Source organism: Callospermophilus lateralis, chromosome 3, assembly GCF_048772815.1.
Source record: "Callospermophilus lateralis isolate mCalLat2 chromosome 3, mCalLat2.hap1, whole genome shotgun sequence".
Classification (NCBI taxonomy): Eukaryota; Metazoa; Chordata; class Mammalia; order Rodentia; family Sciuridae; genus Callospermophilus; species Callospermophilus lateralis.
Genome location: NC_135307.1, coordinates 120262344 through 120283986, shown reverse-complemented (window position 1 = coordinate 120283986; position 21643 = coordinate 120262344). Strand labels below are relative to the sequence as shown.

General features: G+C 40.3%; 1 protein-coding gene and 1 non-coding gene across 3 annotated transcripts; both read right to left on the bottom strand.

Moving 5' to 3' along the window:
- Positions 1 to 252: 252 nt before the first annotated feature.
- Positions 253 to 19808, bottom strand: Skic8 (SKI8 subunit of superkiller complex). Of its 2 annotated transcripts, none has more exons than XM_076848718.1 (11): positions 19757 to 19808; positions 16620 to 16670; positions 15925 to 15952; positions 13873 to 13978; positions 13213 to 13385; positions 7394 to 7542; positions 7069 to 7162; positions 5933 to 6026; positions 3215 to 3307; positions 2419 to 2497; positions 253 to 536 (listed from the first exon to the last, which is right to left on the bottom strand). In XM_076848718.1, exons 2-11 carry the CDS (start codon positions 16629 to 16631, stop codon positions 447 to 449), a joined length of 918 nt encoding a protein of 305 aa, XP_076704833.1. In that variant the 5' UTR covers positions 16632 to 16670; positions 19757 to 19808; the 3' UTR covers positions 253 to 446. The 2 variants fall into 2 exon arrangements, with proteins under 2 accessions (XP_076704833.1, XP_076704832.1); XM_076848717.1 differs by having other exon boundaries at positions 19687 to 19774.
- Positions 10369 to 10541, bottom strand: LOC143396167 (small nucleolar RNA SNORA12). Its single transcript, XR_013091040.2, has one exon. It is a non-coding gene; the product is annotated as a small nucleolar RNA SNORA12 (small nucleolar RNA).
- Positions 19809 to 21643: the final 1835 nt, after the last annotated feature.

Genomic DNA, 21643 nt, shown 5'->3' with positions numbered 1-21643 from the left:
TCCCATCCAGTCAGACAACCTGTGTCTTTCAGACCCCACTTAAAATAAAGCAGCTTCTTTAGGGAGCGCACTGCTATGTACCTCTCCACATCAGTGGATCCCCCTGGAAGAGAGGCCTGCACTTCTAGGCTGTTAATGTAGTAAGTGCCCGTACCTCTCCAGACAAAGGTATTTACTTGTATTTAACAATGCTAGTTCTGCTCACTGTTCTCTGGTGACAAGGTAAATGAAAAAAGATGTTCACAAAATGGGTGTTTTGCATTAAGAATGTTTTATTTAAAGTATGAACAATATTTCCAATAAAACAGGAAAATTTTATACTGTATCTACAAAATTTAAGTCTTTGCTATAATATATGCTATATTTCTTTCAAATGTGCCTAAAAAGGAATGTCATGATCAATCTGTACATTCTCTTTGCAGCATTAATCCTGTAGACGTTGGGGTTTAAATTGGACAATCATAGATGTGAATTTCCTGGTCATCTCCAACAGACACAATTTTTGAGCCATTTCCATTGTATTTCACTCCCCAGACCTGTAAGTTACAAAAAAAGAAAAAAGAAAGTTCTAATGCTTTTATTCTTTCTGAAGAATGTTAAGGAGTGCACATCTTTACTTACTTTCCACTATTCTGAGTCCAGAGAATGAAGCCTTTCTTTATCTAGGCACCATCATCTGGCTGCAATTTAATTATCATTCCTCTCCCCTCTCCTACATCAGAAAATTTTATTTATAAATACTAACCAAAATAACTACAGTCCTTTCAATGATTCAGAATCCAGGGGTAATCTAATGCCACAAAAATGGAACCCATAGCAACAGACATTTATGTTCTAGAAGTAAAAGGCCCCACAACCTCCCCAAAATTACTGCCTACAGGGAAAACTGTAAACTGCTTCTCACCTACCTCCTGTGCTCCAAACCCCCCTGGGACACTAATTCTCACTTGTTATTAGAGACCCAGGAACTGGACAACATGACATTGTACACCATTGATTTTATTTACTATGTGTTGAATTAACGGCTTCACACCTCCTCCCCAGACAGAATTGATGTGGCTAGAGTTTCTCTCATCAGGAATAACTTTCTAATGGCAATTCTGGATGGTCAGGCTGTCACCCTAGCCTTGAGTTGGGTGTCTAGCCCTGATTTTAGTGTGGAGACTGGCCACATGATTGCCTCACTCCCACTCCAAACACTTTCCTCTGCAACAGTACCACACCAACCCACACACACAAGGGAACACAAGGTAGATTTAATCTTTAAGTAAAATGTTCAAATCCAGGACTGGACTATCAAGATTCAATCTACTCAACTTTGGAAACAATTTTAAGTATAAAATTACATGTACAATTATGTTAAGTTGTATTCTAAAAGGAGAAATCTAGAAGGATCATCTAAAACATTCAAAAACATTCAAAGTATATTAAAAAATATATTAAAAACCATCTTTATATTCCTATGAACACATTTTTTTATGCTAACTGGTTCCCCTAGACCCTTCTAAGTGGTTGGGACAGCAGCTTTGACCTCACCTAGGATCATGTTAGAAATGCAGAGTCTCAGGCCCATGCCAGACCTGCTGAATTAAATCTGTATTTTAAGCAGATGCCTAGGGTATTCATGTGCACAATTAAGATAGAGCAGTGTCTGGGCCCAGTGGTGCATGCTTATAATCCTAGTTACTTGGGTGATTAAGGCAGGAGGATCCAAAGTTTAAGACCAGGCTAGGCAACATAGTGAGACCCTGTCTCCAAAAAAAAAATTTTGCACTAGAATACCTTTTATTTATATATATATACATATAATATTTAGTTTTAGGTGGACACAATATCTTATTTTTATGTGGTGCTGAGGATTGAACCCAGTGCCCCACACATGCCAGATGAGAGCACGCTACCACTTGAGCCACATTTCCAGCCCCTACCTTTAGCATTTTATATTCACCTTGGCAAAAATAAAGATGGACACTCTTTTTAAAGATTGAAACAAAAGCACTCTGACTAAAGGAAAACAACTAAGAATTTCCAGTTTCTACTACATAAAAATAAGTAAAATCACATCTAGAACAGTTGCAGAAACAACAGATGATGACTATCTTTAAGTAATGGAAGCTCCTGAAGAAGGTCTTTCGTGAGCTAGTTGGTTATGGCCAGGAGATACCCAAAAGAAAACTCCATGCTCGCCACAGGTACTTGCCATTGCAATTTCACAGAAGGTCATGTAGCCAGACTCCTGTATTCTGGTTATGCAGAGGATGCCTCCGCCCCCAACTGACATGACAAGGGACATGGCTAGATGGGTGCTAGAACCTAACATTCTCAACTCAGTAAGGTTAGAAAAGAAAACTTTGGCCCAGGGGTCAAACAATACCAGTCATCTAAAGACAAAGGAATTGAGATGCTAATTATACATACCTGATCCTGGTGATCGAAGAAGGTATGCACACAAGTCCTCGTTCCAACATCCCAAACTTTTACGCTTTTGTCAGATGAACTATTTTTTAAAAATGAACATCAGTATTAGCAGTTTCAGACAGGTTTGAAGTTAAAAGGAACTTGACCCAAAATCCCACATTCCTTCACTGACTCATACTCTTCTATTTTCAGAAGCCACCCCCCTCAATGCAGGACATGGACAGGGTCTCAGCATCACTGGGTGGGTGGCTCTCCTCACAGGGCAGTCCATTCTCTCAAAATTCTGATCTGCCTGGCCTTCCTATCAAGTGCTGTCATCAGGAATCTCAAGCATATCCACCTATTTCTGGATGTGAGGGAGGCCTGTTAAAGCTTCAAAATGAGGGTGTTCTGGATACCTCTGCAAATGCCTTGAAGCTGTGCAATCCCTTTAAGCTGCCCACCTCACACTTTGCAACCATCCTGGTCACCCTCAGTGTGAACACCACTGGAGTCTATAAGCACAATATTTTACAAACAAATTTACATATTTTAAGTTACTGTTTGAACACAGATACACCTCAGAGTAAGTGAGACCCTAGATTTACAAGAAAAATCGAAGTTTAACTATTCAATTATTTGTTCCGGCTAAGGACAACTACCTTCATTACTTAAATAAAAACTTTAAAAACTACAGAAAATGAAGGCAACTTGAAAAACAAGAGGATCATACAGTCTTCAAATTTTATGGCAACCTGTGAAGAAAGATGGTCTTTACCTTCCTACCATTTTAGAAACTGCTAAGAATCATAAGTACCTGGAAACAAAGTGAGTGTCATCAGGACAAAATGCGACGTTCAACACCCAGGAAGCATGGCCACTCAGTGTGCCAGCCAAGTTGGCATGTTGTCTGAAATGGGAAAAATTTTTTAAAAAGTGCAGATGTTAATTTTTAGGATATAATCACTGAAGTGGAAAATATATTAATTCTGCTCATTGAATTGGAATGACCACATTACTACATCAAAATTTCCTTTTTTAAGCTGAATGAGGTGGTACGTGCCTATAACCTCAGTGACTAGGGAAACAGGAGGAAGGCAAGTGCAAGGTCTGAGATGGTAAAGTACCTCCAGGTTCAGTCCCCAAAACCACACACACACTCAAAATCCCTTTTCAATGAAGTGGCATCATGCACCACTGAGTTAAAAACCACCCTACAGAGGCTCTGCAAGCCAACTCCAAGCTGAGGAAAGAGGTGAGTGAGCCACCATAGGACAGTGGCAGGGCTGGCCCCTTCCTGCCTATACCAAGACCACAAGAGGCCACCCAGGTATCAAGATGTACTCTTTATAACAAATGTGGCTGAGCAGACCATTTTCTTTTTTTTTTTAAAGAGAGAGTGAATTTTTTTTAATATTTATTTTTTAGTTTTTGGTGGACACAACATCTTTGTGTGTGGTGCTGAGGATCGAACCTGGGCCGCACACATGCCAGGCGAGCGCGCTACCGCTTGAGCCACATCCCCAGCCCCTGAGCAGACCATTTTTAACCTAACCAAGAACAAGACAGGTCTAATACTACAGCCATTTTTACTTTTAAAAATGAAACCAAGGGTTGGGGGTGTAACTCTGGTAGAACGCTTGCCCGCCATGTGCAAGGCCCTGGGTTCAATCCCAGGACAGGAAAAACAAAAAACAAACAAACAAAAAAAAACCAAGTACCAGGCATGCTAGTACATGCCTGTAATTTCAGCAATTTGGGAGGCTAAGGCAGGAAGATCACAAATTTGAAGACAGTCCAAATTTGTCCAGCCAAATTCACAAGACCCTGTTTTGAAAAAAAGGCCCAGTCAGGGTGGGCTAGGAATGTAGCTCAGTGGTAGACCACTTAACCTAGTGCATGCAAAGCCCAGGTTTCAATCCGCAGTATCAACAAAAAGATGAAAAACATGAAACCAAATCACCTATGTCAGGAGAACAACTCTAAGGCCTAAGGTCAGCAGTTTCACCTCTGGAAAGTGACCTTAGTTGGCTATCAGCAAAAGCAACCTCAGGGCATGCAATGGGACCATAGAGGGTAAAAACTTCTGGGTCAGGCTGTGGTTGTGGCTCAGTGGCAGTGGCAAAGTGCCTGCCTCGCACATGTGAGCACTGGGTTCGATCCTCAGCACCACATAAAGATATTTTTTTAAAAAATCCTACATGATCTGGGTTTCTTTAAAAAAAAAAAACAAAAAACTTCTGGGTCTTCATTCAGTATCACTGTCTTGGCAAATCACCACCTCAGCCTGGATTCCTCAACAAAATAGGGACATGAGGCTGAGCTACTACCACACCAGTTGTTGGGAGGATCAATACAACAGCAGCACTAAAAGTCATAAAGTCAGAAGCTAAAGGAATTACTATTTATGCTGGCTCTGCTAAGAACCAAGCATAACTTTAGAGAGACCTCTTCTCTGGACACTAGCACCCTCAGTAAGTTCTAATGCTAAAAGCTGTATTCCTATTCAACATTTTTTTTTTTTTTTTTTTTTTTGCCAGATGTAGGCTAGAAGGAACAGTGTCACTACCCTCAAGTTAAACTCTTGAAAACCTCTCACAGGCCCAAAATAGAACATGCACACGGATGATCAGGGATATGGTGCCTGCAGGTGCGATAGATGTTTGCAAAGTCACATTTGGGGAGCAAGGAACCAGAAGCACAGAGGGAGAGCTGATCATAATACCAAGTCACAGTAACAAGGACACACAGTGAACACATTGCAGTATAGGATATATGTCAGTGGGGACTGAGGATGATGGAAGAAAACATCAGTCTCACAGTGTCAGAGCCATGAACTGAAGAGAAAGATTAACTCACTTCTATACTGGCAGTCAAGACGAAAAGTCTCCCACTTAGACCATCAGTGTGATGGTTTATAAACCGCCAGCTCCTTAACTAGGACACCAAAATGTCTGCAGCTGGAGAACTGATGTACTATAATTTTGAACTGTCACACTAGACCAGCTAAAGCCCAGGGCTCCTTTGTCTCAACTGCATACTAATATACTCAAAAGAATTTAAATCTGTGAGCCAAGGGGCTGAAGTTGTAGCTCATTGGTAGAGCACTTGCCTAACACGCACGAGTAAGACACCGGGGTTTGATCCTCAGCACCACATTAAAACAAATAAAACAAAGGTATTGTGTCCATCCACAACTAAAAAACTATACTAAAACAAACAAACAAACAAAAAAAACACCTGTGAGCCAAAAAACAAATAAACAAAAACCCTCCTCAAAAAACAAAAAAATCCTGGCTGCATGAGAAAAAGTAGCAATCTAATCTTACCAGGTATCCTATGCACATTTTCCTCCATGTAGCCCTTGAGGACATATGTATGCTAAGCTCAAAGACTGAGAAGACCAGGAATCTAATATGACCTGAGCACGTCCTTACTAGGACCAGGAGAGGGAGCAGCACACTCCCAGGGGGCTCCCCCTTAAGCAGACACTGGTGTTAAGTGAGACACCTTTAGTCTTGACATGATAACTTACACATCGTATATCTTGATGTAGCCATCATCTGAAGCAGTGACAAGGAGCTGAGAGTCCGGGGAAAAGGTCAAGGAGCGGATGGGCATAGCGTGGCCTGAAATTCACAAAGGCCCTTGTCAATCTGGTGAAGCAGTGCCACCTCATACAGCTTCCCATTGACTATGCCTCTTTCAAAGACCACTAGTAACAGTACTGGAATTGCCCTGGTGCTTTGATTAGAGAAACAAAGGTACTGACTGGGTCCTTCCTCCCCAAGTTCTTGAAACATCCACATCTCTAGCCTCTCCCCTGAAGACATTTCTCCTTAGTTTCCTTCTCTGACCAATTGGGCCTCAACATTACACTGCTTTAAAAAACTCCTCGGCCTAAAAATATGGCCAAACATGGAAATATGCATTGCTTCTGATTTTTAAGGTTGAACAAATAACATGTTATTTTCCTACCAAATCTTTTGTTGTAGGGCAAAGGATAAATTGAGGAGATAATATACCCACTTGCTTAAAATTCAAAATAATATAAAAGAACATTTCATAAAATCTCCCTCCTACCCCACCCCATTCTTTGGCTACCCAGTCGTATTCCCCAGAGTCTACCAATGTGAAGAGTGGGCATAATACTTTTATCTACTATCAAATTATCAACAAAAAGAAGTTATCTTCCAATCACAAAGTTCTTTAGAACCCAAAATGTCAGAAACAAGACATTCATATGGCTGGGGTATATCAACACATAAAGTAAAAGTAAGCAAATTCATCAAAACAAGCACTTATCACTGTCACAAGAACTAAAATGACTAGGTTAAAACTATAATGACAAGTCTAAAACTTTGAGTTTTCCAACTGAGTTTTAAATATTTTGTAAATCTAATGCCCATTTGCCATTTAACAGCATGTTTAAAAAATATTTATTTACTTATTTAGTTAGTTAATTAGTTGTAGATGGACACAATACCTTTACTTTATTTATTTATTTTTATGTGGTGCTGAGGATTGAACCCAGGGCTTCGAACATGCTAGGAGAGCACTCCACTGCTGAGCCATAACCCCACCCCCATTTAACAGCATTTTAATGAAAGAATAATATTTCCTTTGTGATCTGATAATCCAGTCTGCACAAAATAAGATGATGAGCTATACCTTCCAGCGTATGCAGAAGTTTTCCAGTTGCAATATCAAAAATATTGATGATTCCGTCGATAGCTCCACTAGCAAGATATTTCCCATCAGGACTCTGTTCAGAGTACATACAGAGAAAGGAGCACTGTAAGATTCCATGTTGTTAATCTACCCTTCTGAACACAAGCAAATCTCTTGCTGGCTACATGTCTAACTGGCTGGCAAACCACACCAGCAAGATATAGCTGCCTGACAAGACCAGTGCAGAATCTGTGCCAAGGACGACAAGCTGGAAGAGTGTAAACTTAAAGAACCAGAAAGAGAAAAAAGAGCAATGTTTCCTTACATATGCAATACTAAGAATGAATTTTCCTCTCGTGTCCAAAGAATATTCTTTTTTCCCACTTTCCACACCAAAAATGTTCACTTTTCCCACATGAGTTCCTGTGGCCAGATACTGGGAATCAGGAGAAAAGGCCAAAGTCCAGGCATCCACTGAAGAGAAAAAGGAAGACAAAAAAAAAAAAAATGAGAAAAGATTTGACTTTAACTTGAAAAACTAAGGGGTGTTCAAATGTTTTTAAATTAGAGAAACAGTGTCCTGATTCAGAAAACTATGTGTTTTTTTTTTTTTTAGAGGGGGGGATACAAGGGATTGAACCCAGGGGGACTTCACCACCAAGTTACATGCCCAGCCCTTTTTATTTTTTACTTTGAGATAGGGTCTAAGATGCTAGGGTTTTTGCTGTGTTGCTAAGGCTGGCCTTGAACTTGTGATCCTCCCTTCTTAGCCTCCTGAGTGCTAGGATTATAGGCATGTGATACTGTGTCCAGCATAAAGGTATGTTGTAAAGATGCTAATTCTTTACCAAGTTTAAATTTAGTTTAAAGGCTTCTTAAATTTTTAATAAAAATCAATAGGACAATATCAACAGATGTGGAGAAACCAGAATTCTTATACAACGGTTGGAAGGTAAAAATGACAGCCACTTTGAAATCCAGTTTGACAGTTTCGTAACTGAAAACAAACACTTAACATAATACTCAGCATTTCTACTTGTAGGCAGCTACTCAAGAGAAATGAAAGCACATGTCCACACCAAGACTTGTACACTCATTCACAGCAGCATTATTCTTAATAGCATAAACTGGAAACAATCCAAGTGTCTATCAACTGGTGAATGGATAAACAAAATGTGGTACATCTTTATAATGGAACATGTCTTGGCAATAAAAAGGAACACATCCATGCTACACCATGGATGAACTTCAAAAACTTTATGCTAAAGAAACAGTGAAGATATATAAGAATAACATTCTACTTAAATGAAATTTTTCAAAAAGGTAAAACCATGGGAACAGAAAGCAAATTGGTAGTTACTTAAAGCTGAGGGTAGAGGCATGGACTGACTATAAGTGGACATAAAGGAACTTTTTTGGGCACCAAGGTTCTAAAACTGCACAACTACAGAAATCCACTCTGTGAACTACACATTTAAAGTGGTGAGTTTCATGGTGTAATTACACAGGTGAAATTTTACCTAAATTAAGCTGTGAAAAAATGAAGACATACCAGAATGCAATATGATGAAATATTTACCACAAATTAACAGAGACTGAAGAACCACTAAAGAAATCAATTAGTTTTGAAGTTACACTACACATCTCAGTTAAACCTTAAGAATTCAATCCAAATAATAAATGCTGAAGAGGTGTAGGGAAAAGATACACTTGTACAAATCTGGTGGGACTGCAGATTAGTACAACCACTCTGGAAAGCAGTAGTAAGGAGATTCCTCAAAAAACTAGAAATGGCACGGTCATATGACCCAGTTATCCCATTTAATCCAAGAAAAAAATCAGCGTGCTACACAGCCACCTGAATGTTTATAGCGGCATAATTCACAATAGCCAAATTATGAAACCAGTCCAGATGCCCATCAACAGAAGAATGGATTAAGAAAATGTGGGATATTACCCAATGGAATTTTACTTAGCCATAAAGAAGAATGAAATTATAGCATTTGCTGATAAATGAATGGAGAACATCACAAGCCAGTCTCAGAAAAATCAATTGAATATTTTCTCTGATATGTGGAAGTTACAGCAACAAAGGGAAAGGAGGAGGGGAAGACTGGATATCACAAAGATATAGGGAAGACTGATGGAGAAAAAAAGGGAGATGGAAAGGGAGCAAAGAGTTGAGAAAGGGGAGGGAAAAATGAATGAATTTAACAAAATCATATTATGTGCACATATAAACGTACCACAGGTAATTTCATCTTTATGTATAAGTAGAATGAACCAAACAAAAATAAAAAGGAAGATCAGTAGATAGAGGAAGGAGAATGGGGAGGGCAGGGATTAAAATCAAATTAAAATCAAATTCCATACATGTATGATTTTGTCAAAATGAACCCAACCACTATGTAGAACTAAATGCTCTAATTTAAAAAAATAATAATTTGGTTCAAGCATTACTGAGCCACAGCAATGTGGGAGGTCTCCAGACTCATGTGGAGCCTGGATAAGCACAAGTGCTGTGTGTTTCCATCTGGACCACTGCTGGCATTTTAGCATTTATTTTTCCAACTACACGGGCATCTCTAACCTTCAAAGGCAATCCTAAAGAGCTTTGGGAACTGGGTCAAGGCCTACAGGCCAAGAAACAAGTCTAGTTTCCACTGCCTGCCTGGGTCACTTTTCCCATCCCAGTCTTACATGGGAACACCCACCCCTGAAGTTGGGTCCCTTCCCAGGAAGAATACTTATAAAGGAAATGGTTCCTTCTCAAGCCACCTTCCTCACATGTGGGGTGAGGTAAGCTCCCTTACCCTTTACTCAAAGGAGGAAAGGCCTCTGTGAGCTTGTCTCTTGGTGGACAAAGGCTTTTAGACCAGATGGGTCGCCACATTCTAGAGTGGTTTTTAAATAAAATTCCTTGAAATTTTCCATATATACATCCAAAGTAATAAAAAATCATTCATTTGACTTGATTACTTATGTTTCATTCAAAAACAAAATTTACTTCAAAAGTACTCAATTAGCCAAGACCTGAAAAAACTTTTATAATCAACCTCTCATAGAGCTTCCATCCTGCACCAACTCCCCCCCAACCCCCACCCTTTGTAGTGTGGTGTTTGGTGTGTGTGTGTGTGTGTGTGTGTGTGGTGCTGGGAATCAGATGCAGGGCCTTGCTAGGTGAGTGCTCTACCACTGTGCCTCATCCCCAACCTAAATAGGCTGCTTTTTACTATATGTTTTTATTCCTAAGTGACAGTGGCATTTAGTCTAAAAAGACTATACTTTCTTTTTCTTTCCACATGTGGAGGCAATCTGATGCAAAAAAAAAAGGTTTGAGAGACCTCTGTGTCATCAAGTCTTTGCCAGCTCCTGTATAACATTAATAGAGTCAAGCTCATTTCAGACTGTGTTTTCTTATTCCTATTATAATTAGCTGCTTATAAGAAAGAAGGCTAATAGAAAACCTAATTTTTGTCTCTCAAAGCTTAATAAAATGATTCTTCTAAACTATTTTTACATTTCCCTATTCACTATTTTGCAATACACAAATCTTACTACCAAATGTCTTCAAAATAGAAGGAACAATTTTTATTCCTCAATCAAACCTTGTATTAAACTTTAATTGATTTATTTGATTTTATTGAACTTTTAATTGATAAAAGATTGAACTTTAATATGTTTAGAATCAATGTTTATTTCAATCAATGTTTATTTCTACCTCCTCACTCAAAGAGTTGCTTTTCTTCACCAGTAGTGGGAATTGTGAATGTCTGAATGTCTGATGTTGAGGGGCCTCTGTTCTTCCTCAAGGTCAGTGGCTAGAAAGCTATGGCTTTGTGGAGTACCAAATGCAGGGTCTACCCCTTCAGCTTTGCTTTTTCTACTTCCTCATTATGTTCTTCAGGATAATGAATTTTTTTTTTTTTTTTTTTTGAGAGAGAGAGAGAGAGAGAGAGAGAGAGAGAGAGAGAGAGAGAAAATTTTTTAGTATTTTTTTTTAGTTATCGGCGGACACAACATCTTTGTATGTGGTGCTGAGGATCGAACCCGGGCCGCACGCATGCTAGGCGAGCGCACTACCGCTTGAGCCACATCCCCAGTCCAGGATAATGAATTTTATCTCTTCTCTTTTTTTGTTCTTTTTGTGGGGGTTCACATTTTTCATGCATATTTTCAAAATAGATATATCCTAAGTGTCCCTTTTCCCTATAGTCATTGGACCTAGACTTATCAAAGGAGTTGGTCCTTCAAATGAATTCAGCTGCTTTTTAGTCAACAGCAATACCAGCTTTTGTTACTTGGCCAGATAAATATTTGTTGTTAAATGCCTTGGTATAGTTTTATTCAGATTCCTATTTAAAAAGAAAGCAAACCAAACCCTTTATTCCTTTCAGCATCTTCATAACAGTAACCTTTATTTTTTATTATTATTATTTATTTGGTACTGGGGATTTAACCCAGGGGCACTTTACCATTGAGCTATATCCCCAGACCTTTTGCTTTTTGAGACAGAGTCTCATTAAGTTGTTTAGGGCCTCACTGAGTTGCTGAAGCTGGCCTTGAACTCACAAGCCTGTCTTAGCCTCCCAAGCCACTGAGATTACAGATGTGTGCCACTGCAATCAGGCTTACAACAGCAATATTTAGAACCTTGCAGACCTTGGAAAATATTTGTACTGTTTGTCAGGGAGGGAAAGCTGGATACACATGCCATCCTTTTACTTGGAAACAATGTAGCACTCATTTCTTCAGCTGCAATATGAACATGGTCACAACCACCATGCAGTGACCGGTGTCATGTCTCGTGGGAAGCACGGGTGCTCACAATGAAAAGGCATCATCCTCTCTTAAGATGCTTTTTATATTCAGTCCAAATAGACTCTGCAGGATGATCTGGGAATCCAAGGTCTCTAAGTAACATCAAGTAGGGTAAGGGCCCACACAAAGACAAGACAACCATCTGGGAAGTCAGAGACTTTGGGTTGCTTTTTCCAAATATATATTCCAGTCCACACACTCTGAAAACTAATTCAGTGGACCCAAAACAGGGACTGGGCATGCAAATCACCAACAGTAAGAATCAGAGACAAGAAATATTGCTTCTGAAGGAAAACGCACTCAGTTTTCAAATCATCTAGTCTCCTTACAAACTCTGGGATCTTCATTCTTTCCAATATAGAAGCAGCCTACAGTGGCTACTTAGCAAACCCATTGGGGAATCATGCCATTGAAACCTAAGCAGTTCTTCTATAATCAACCCACAAAGGGAAGTGCCAGAGACATGGCAAGCTATCTGCACCTCCAGCAGTCACCAGCCACTGAAAGCAGAACAGGCTATGCTGGTGAATGCCAGGCAGACATTTATGAGTTAATAGGAGGCGGAAGCTAAAGGGAATCCTGAAATGTCATAATGCTTATTCTACAGTGATCCAGCCCGCTGAAACCATCTATTTTTTTGAAACTTTTTTTTTTTTTAATATTTATTTTTTAGTTTTCGGCGGACACAACATCTTTGTTTGTATGTGGTGCTGGGGATCGAACCTGGGCCGCATGCATGCCAGGTGAGCGCGCTACCGCTTGAGCCACATCCCCAGCCCCCATTTTTTTGGAAACTTTTGATAATGTTTATCAAGGTTGTTATGCTATCCCACAGTACTTAAAAAAAAAAAATCAACAAATTTGCTTCTTAAAAAGTTTCATTTCTATCACATACTGGAAACCAGGTACACCATTATATAAACTAATGAGGACACAGCGCTCTGTGTTTCTAGGCTTCTACAAGGCAGAATATGGCAAATAGAGAAACACCAGACCATCCAAATATGAGTCTAGAATCATAAACCAGCAATTCTGAAACCCAAAACATTCTGAAAACTACGACTTTCTTTCCTTAGTACCAAAATTCATTTGGCAGTAAAGCCTGTTTTTCTCAGTATAAATACTCACATTTAGTTGCAGTGATATTCATGTTTGAGGGCCCTTTCCACCCCACTGAGGGCATTACATAATGTACAGTTCATAACCCATAGCCCTCTCAAATGTGAAAAATTCTGAATTTTAAGTACATCTATCCCTAAAGGATAGGGATAATGAAAAGGGACTGTGGACCTCTGTTATTTCCCCTAAATGTAAAATTCTTACCAGGTCCTGCATCTATGGACTTTATCTGTTTGCCATTTTCCAAGTCCCAGAGACGAATATGAGCATCAAGAGAGCTGGATGCAGCAATGGGCAGGGTGTGGCTGATGTCCACAGACACCACCCCCAGCTGATGTCCCTCCAGGCTCCACTGTAGGTCCAGCCTCTCATCACGCCTTCAGTGGGGACAGAGAAATGGATTTCTTCACACACAAGACACGGTACCTGGCATCTGAAATTCTGGATCCCTGTGACTATGCATTATCAATGGTCAACGAAATACAGAACCACAGAATACCAAATGCAGTCAGGTTTTAAGTTTGGGGTTTTTGTTTATTTGTTTGTTTGTTTAATAGGGCTTTAGTACCAAATAGGAAAATAAGTAGGAAAAAATAAGCTTATTTTTTCTGTTTTATGGTAGCCGTTTTATGCTACCATGTTGCTATTGCTTTCTTGCCTAGAAAAAAGCTAACTCTTCCCTGATTGCAAATTGGGAGCCTAGAAGCAAAAGCTTTACCCCTATGTTTTTTTTCACATTTAATCAGTGCATTTTAATTGTACATAATGGTGGGATTTGCATATTCATACATGCAAGCAATATAACAATATAATTTGTTTTGCCTCTAATTTTCTAAGGCTATATGTTAGGGGAAGAGTACTTACCATTTCCAGACCTTTACCAGGTCATCCAGAGATCCTGTGACCACTGTTTCAGAGTTTTCCTTTTTATTTGTCCCCCAAGCAACTGACCAAATGGCATCATCATGGGCTAGAATAAAAAGTGCTTTGTTTAAAAAGTTTCCATGCATGCAATTTCTAAATGTAATGTGATAAAAGGGAGCTATAATACCGTAGTTCTGAGATTATATCCACTTCTATCTGCTTTACTATTTCATAAGGCACTTTCCCATAAAACTTTTTTTGGAGTTGTAGGGACACATATGAAAACTGGAGGTTCTGAAGGATCACTTGCCCTGAACTACAAGTTTACCAGGTGTGAAGGCAGAACCAGAACAATCCAGGTCTTCAGACTCCAAATTAAACATCCTTTTCATTAGCATGCTGTCCTGCATACAGCAACTGGAATGGCTTACAGTTATTTAAATAAGTAAAGACAGTGAGGAGCATCCCCACTCCTTAAAAAAAGGCCTAAACTTGATATGAGGTACTCCCCCAACTTTTAGTACTGGAGGATTTAACTCGGGGGTGCTTACCCCTAAGCTACATCCCCAGCCATTTTTATTTTTTTTGAGAAAAGGCTCTTGCTAAATTCCTGAAGCTGGCCTGAAACTTGCAATCCTCCTGCTTCAGTCACCCAAATTACTGGGATCACAGGTGTGTGCCACTGTGCCTGGCTTCTGAGACACATATTAATGATCTTCAGAAACTAGTGAGCAGTTCAACTGTAGACATTATAGGTCTAAAAACAGATGAGCTGTCTTTTACCATGAATGTCTCTGTCGTGCTTAATAACCCAGTTGTTACATTAATCCTTTTATAAATGTTGTCTCACTCACAACAGCCCTGTGAAATAAGTACTTTTAAAACCATCCTCACTATAGACACAAGCAATTAGAGGCTTAGAGAAGCCTAGGAGCTCATCCAAATTCATAAAGCTAAAAAGGGGCACAGCTAAGACTCAAACCCAATCTATTAACCGAAGTTCACCTTAAATCTAAGTCTGTAAGCTGCACGTCTAATGGGCCACATTGTTGGGCTTGAAGACAGGGTATGGGTACATAAATGTGACAAGTGCGGATGGAGGCTTTATCCATGTCTGGTAGCAATTCCCCAGGGTCATCTTCCCAAAACATGACTACAAGGGCATTAAACTGAAACAGGTATTTGAGTTACAGAGTTAGGACTTTATAATCCCCCACTTGACCCTCACCAGTTAGCTTGCCACCTGGATGGCATTAGCTCCATACAAAGTGGCTGACTGGCATGCCCAACAAACAACTAATTACCTAAACTAGCTAGGAAGAAAGCTTTTGGCTCAAACTTCAGAATAATTAATATCACCTACTTTAAGAGAGAAGAGCTTTTATTTGGCATCCCACAAATCCCTGAGCCTTTCCCTAACTCATCTAAGCTATGAGAAAAGAGACATGTGACTAGTTCATGAATAAACATTGTTCCCTTCTCAGGAATAAGACCTGTATGGGAGCTAGGTCCCAGAATGTACTTATGACCTGCCTCCCACTCCCATTCCCATCGCTGCCACAACCGCATAGCCCCAGCCTTCCCCATACACTCCAGGGACCTTGACAGAAATTCATCTCACTGCTTGAGTCTGCACTTCTAAGTGAAGGACCCTGTATAGAGACCCCAAGGCAAATTCTGAGTTCAGGGTCAGGTTTCAAATCCACCTCTGAAGCTGAATGGGCACTAACAGAGTTCTGAGGCTCCCAGTAATTCTTTCTCCCACCCTGGCAGCTGGGAAGTTCAGTTCCATTCTCCTCAAGTGGGAGCGCTTTCCTCAGCCTAGAGTTCTCCAGTCTATCACTAGACTCCTGCTCTTTTTTAAAAATGTAATTATTCAGCTTTGTTTGTTTCTAAGTAAATTTGTTCTTAGCTGCCTCTGTCAATTCCTTTGCGTGTGAATATACCTGGAAACTGCATGCCTGGTTGGAATGACAGAATCTTAAACCAGGGAGAACACATTTTTCACGAATCAATTTACTTAAACAGGTAGGCTCTCACTGAATTGCTTACCTTGTTCTTGTTTGAAGAGAATACTGTACTAAAAAGAACAGAGGCCACATTAAATGGATGGTCAGATTTCAGATATCCCGCATTCCCTCCCTATTCCCCCCACACCTCCCGAAAGCAGATGCAGTGACTAGTGCCAGCTACTCCTTCTGCTGTGGCCCTGACCATTTGCAATCTTCCTGATTCTTGCTCATGCAATATTTGTAGTCATATGAGAAAAAAAATGAACCCAAAGGAACTGATATTCTTCCCTCCCTTACTGCCACCCCCCAATAACAGGTGACCAATAAATTATGTTTTCATTTTCTGCTCTGATCACCAGGAAGCTCAGTCTGATTTGTAGCTTAATTTTTGCAGTTGAATAAGACCATAAAACCTGCATAACCTGTTACCTTTGTCCATAATCTTAAAGTTTCTTCTGTTTCATCTTCTGTTTTGATCTGTTTCTATGTATAAAACCGTTTAAGTTTCTTCAATGCCTCTTTAAACTATAGTAAATGCTTAAATAAACCAATTCTGCTCTTACTAGTGTGCATTTTACTAGTGCTGCCTAATTCTATGGTGACTAGGTGCTCAGGGTCACCCAGCTCTTTAGGAACAGGTCAAGAATTAGATGCTAGTTTCCTGACTACCAACCTATTGGACTTGAACTTGCTGAGTAGACTAATTGATATTCTTTCCCTCAACATAGGCCTTACCTGGTTGGTCATTTCCTTAACCAGGGATGAAGGGCCAAAGGCCAGACAGCTCTGTAGAAACAACACCAGGGTTTTAGTAAGGTGAAGTAGGGGATCATCAGGACAAAAAGGGTTACAGGAGGGTCCTCTTCACCAAGGCAATAAAGTAACCCTTTGCTATGGAGTTCCTCTGACACCTTTCTTTGGATCCCTGGAGATCCCTTCCTTCTCCCAGGGACTCAACTAACACCTACCCCCATCCTATAGATTCTTTTCCCTAAGTCTGACTGTAGAGGGTGACCAGTCTGTGTCCCTTGCTACCCTTTTGAGAAACAAAACCAAAATAAATTTTAAACTTTATCCAACTCAGCAAGCAAACATGAAGGAGTCCAAAGATAGCAAAGTTCTTACATTCCAGGCAGGTCTCAATAAAAAATACCTATAAGAGCTCGGGAAGCTAAGGCAGGAGGATCACAAGTTCAAAGCCAGCCTCAGCAACTTAACAAGGTCCTAAGCCTCAGTGAGACCATGTCTCTAAATCAAATACAAAAAAAGCGGGGAGGAGAGCTGGGGATGTGCCTCAATGATTAAGTGTCCCTGTCAATTCCCTCTGCCAAAAAAAAAAAAAGCCTATAGGCATTTAAGTATGAACAGAGTTGAAGGAAAATATGTGTCTCCTCAAACTCATCCAACTCTTCAAGGACTTAGCTTTGCTAAACATAGACCTAACTTACTTTAAGTACATTTAATTTCACAGGGTACTTTAAGGGTTCTTAATATCTTTGTGCACTAAAGATCTCCTAGCAGTCTTGTAAAGCCTATATACTGCTTCTCTGGATGTTTTTAAATACATGAAAAAACAAAGAACTAGAATTAATGTGGGGGATGTAGCTCAGTAGAGCACTTGCATAACATGCTTAAGGCCCTGAGTCTAAATGGCACTTCAGAAAATGAAAAAATGAAAGGAAAACAAATATGGTGCATATTCAATGTTCACAGCAATTATGTTCTATAAAGTCATTGCAAACACTAAATTAGCTAACAGTAAACTACTGCTCCTTAAGAAAGCACAAGGGTTACCTTTCTGGAAGCCTCTGGACACATCTTTGTTAACTGATCAACATGTAACTATGTTTTTAATGTGTAGTTCTGTTTAAAGGCACCTTATTGAATATATATTAGAATTCATTAATCTTGACCTCATGCCCAAACAAAGCTTATTTAACAAACATTATTTTTACATTAAACACATCACAACCTTTTTGCACTTAGGAACTTGGTCATTTCAGTACAATGCTCCAGGCTAATTTAGATATGGGATCACCACCACCACCAACAACAAAAACCACAAAAATGTGAAAAGTATGGCACCAAAGACTGCAAAAAGGACACTTGTTTACAGCATGACAGCTGAAACAAAAAGGCAAAGTGTCAGTTGAGACCTGTCCATCAGATGACTTAAATTTTTTACCACCTTGCACAATGTCCTCCGAAGACTACGAAAGCCTTGCAAGGATTTCCTTTAGGGATACAGATAAATTTTAGCAAGCAGACAAATTACAAGTACAGAACCCAGGCATGACAGCATGTTGAAATATAATTTAATAAAAATAAAAAACTAAATATAGCATAACATATATGCTTTTTTATTAACACATTACATAACGAGATCTAGCAGCAAGTCTAATAACTACCATAATTTCAAAGTGTGATGAACTTTAGCAATAGCTTGATAAGAAAGTATATGTAATTTCTATTCACAAAAAAGGTCACACTGAGAATACTACGGTTTGTTGCCTACATCTGCAATGGAAGAAAATGCCAAATTTCAGTCAGAGGTTAAGGAATGAAGTGTGCAATTTTTCTTCTCAAATTCATGGCCCCCTCAATTTTATCCACAGACAGCTTAAGAGACCACACAGCTAAAATATAAAGTTCAGTTTACTTGCTTTAAATTTGAAAACCCAAAAAAGGCTACCAAAGGCTTTCCAAGAATAACCACCAAAAAAAAAAAAAAAAAAAAAAATCAAATAAGTGATTTAAAAATAATCCCTGCCAACAGAGATCTTCATCAGGTGGGCAGCGTTTTATTCAATTGTGACCCAAGGAAAGGCTCTTGTTGGGTAGAAAGAAAGAACCCAAATAAATCTTGCTAAAACAAAAAGCATGCAACCTCTGCTTGAGCACCAGCCCTAGGCCCAGTGAAACACAAGCTTGTTGTCTTCTCTACTGTCCAAGCCTCACATGAAACAAAAGAGAAACATTAACAAGAAAGATAGGAAGTCTTGCAGAAAGCCAACTTCCAAAAAGCCAGCCTGGCCAAGATAAGGTGTGATTCTGTCAATGAATGTACATTTGAGGATATAATATGAATCAGGTCCCTGTTTTAAGTTCTACACAAGGGATCATCTCACTGAACCCTCATAAACCCATTTAATGGACATTCTTATTATCAGCTCTATTTTCCTGATAAGAAAAGTGAAGCTTACAGAGGTTAAGGAAGTTTTCCTACACCAAAAGGCAGAATCAAGCTATACAGAAGAAGCTACCAAGATACAACACTTTTTTTTTTTTTTTTTTTTTAACTCCAGTATCTTATCTCATGACAGATCATTTCAGGTTTGGAGATTGCGGTTTTTGCCACGATCTCTTCAGGAAAGTTTCCCCTAATTTTCCCATGCGGATATTCATTATCCAGAAGCATTACACGTGCCTCTATTAAGGTATTCAGACACGTCAATTATCCACCATACAATACGATATGTAAAGAATAAACCCAGCCTCTGCTTGTAGCTGTCCAATCCCTAGGAGCGTGGCCCAATACTACAAAACTTCAATTAAGACAGTTCTTCCATCTACGGAAAAAATTACTTCCCCCTCAGCGAAGCTGGTCCTAATGTCCGGGCTGCACAAAACATTCTCAGGATGCAAGATGAGGCCATTTGAGGGCCTTCTCTCTCCCTTTGATCCCCGTACACCGCAGGTTACCGGGGTAAATGGAGTCACGGGAGCCTTCTACGAGTCCCACTCCGTGAAACATCACTGAACAAACCAGCTTAGAGGCAGCCTCTTTCCCGCTCTCGCTCACCGGTCCTACGGTTCCAGCTGTCTCTGGCCCCAACAGCCACCAGCCCCCACTGCCTCGAGGACCAACTCACCGGCAGCTCGGCCCGGCTGCACGTTTGACGTCAGGCTTGGCGTGACCCCGGCGCACCGAGATGAGCTAATGAAGGGGAGGAGCGGGGCATCTTGCCGACCCCGCCCCAGGGCTCGCGTGCACACCGCAGCGCCCTCTGCAGTCGCGGGGCGGCGCCTCTGGGGGAACGCGGAAGAGGTTGGGCGGGGAGAGGAGAAGCCAAGACCCGCAGTTCCCCAGAGCCGTGGAGGCTGGGAAGCTGCTCCTGGGAGCGTAGGTTCTTAGCTTCTGGCAATTTCCTGATCCGTTTTAGAGTTCTGTTTTTCGAACTACAAGTCACAACTTATTAGTGGGTCAGGTATCAATTTACTAGATCGAGACTAGCATTTTTATTTTTAAATTTTGTTTTGCATACCGGGGGTAGAACCCAGGGCCTCACACACGCTCGGCAAGTGCTCCGCTGTTATTGGTGGGGTGTCCAGTTGGTATCCAGGTCCTTGGTGTCCCGAACATAGAATTAAGCAAGACACACACAAGTAACAGGCAAAGTACAGATTTTATTGAAGGTGAAAGTGGAAGAACAGAGGTAGAACAGAGCTTGCCGAGCAAGAGAGAGAGGCTCAAGGCCTGATGTCTGGAAATTAGTGTTTCATATGCCGAGCTGTGAGGTGAAGACTTACCCCATCTGCCTCCATTGGTTACCTGATTAGAGTATCTGTCCAACTTTCCCCCTTTGGTTACTTTAAACTACCGAACCTGTAGCGGGGGTTGTCAGGAGTTGTCCTAAACAGAGACATGATTCCTCTCAGAGGCATCCTTCTTATACCTGCCTAAACCATCTTGGTGTCCTGAATTCCAACTTAACACTACCTCTGAGCTACAGCCTCAGCCCTGTGGCCAGCATTTTTAAACAATGACATGGAAGGGAGGAGACCCTTTCCCCATCTGAAGAAGCTGCCCCGCGGCTCCTGCTTGCTGGTCTCTGCCCTCAGTGGGAAGGAAAAGATGTTTTTGGGGAGTGGAAAGTCTGGGGAAGTCCCTGAAGGGTCCTTGTTTCAGCTATTCAGGGGAGAGAGTACAGCTTGTCTTGTTTAAAAATTACTTAGAAAAAAAAATAAGGTCTCAGGCTGGGGTTGTGGCTCAGTGGTAGAGCATTTGCCTAGCACAGTGTGGGGCACTGGGTTCGATTCTCAGTACCACATTAAAAAAATAAATAGTCATTGTGTCCATCAACAACTAAAAAAAAAAAAAAAAAAAAAGTAAGGTCTCAGTAAATGCATACCCTTATCTCTCTCTAGATAATTCTCTACAGGACCATCTTGAGGTCAATGATGATTTCAGAAAACTGTTTAGACCACTTACAACTAAATAAAGTTTATCTTATTTTTAGGAGATTTTCTTTGTTTTTTTCTTGTTCATTTGTTCATATTCAGGAATTTACTAAATATACTCTAAAATCTTCTAGGGCACATTCTCTGGTCCTCAGTAATTCTCTGGGTGACAACTCTGTCCATGGAAACTTCATCCAGCCCCAGAACATCACTGGCATATCAATGATTTACAAAGTGAGTTAGGATGAGCAGTCTGAATTGTCTAAATTCTTATGTGGTGCCTCCTAAAAGACATCCTTGTAACCATTTTGAACGTATCTGACCAAAGGGTACTTGCTCCTGAATTTAAGGAAGGATGTACAATTACATTGTGAGGACAGGGAGTTCACCTTCAAACTAGAGGTAATTCCCCTTACATTGACCTAATGGCTGAATGAACTCTTGTGTTTTCAGATACATTCCAGGGAGCTAAATACACACACTCATCCTGCAATGGCTGGGCCCAGTACAGAAAGAATTTAAGTCCTCCAAAGTAATAGCTTTTAGCAGTTAGTAATCCGCTGCCTTCCTGTGTTAAC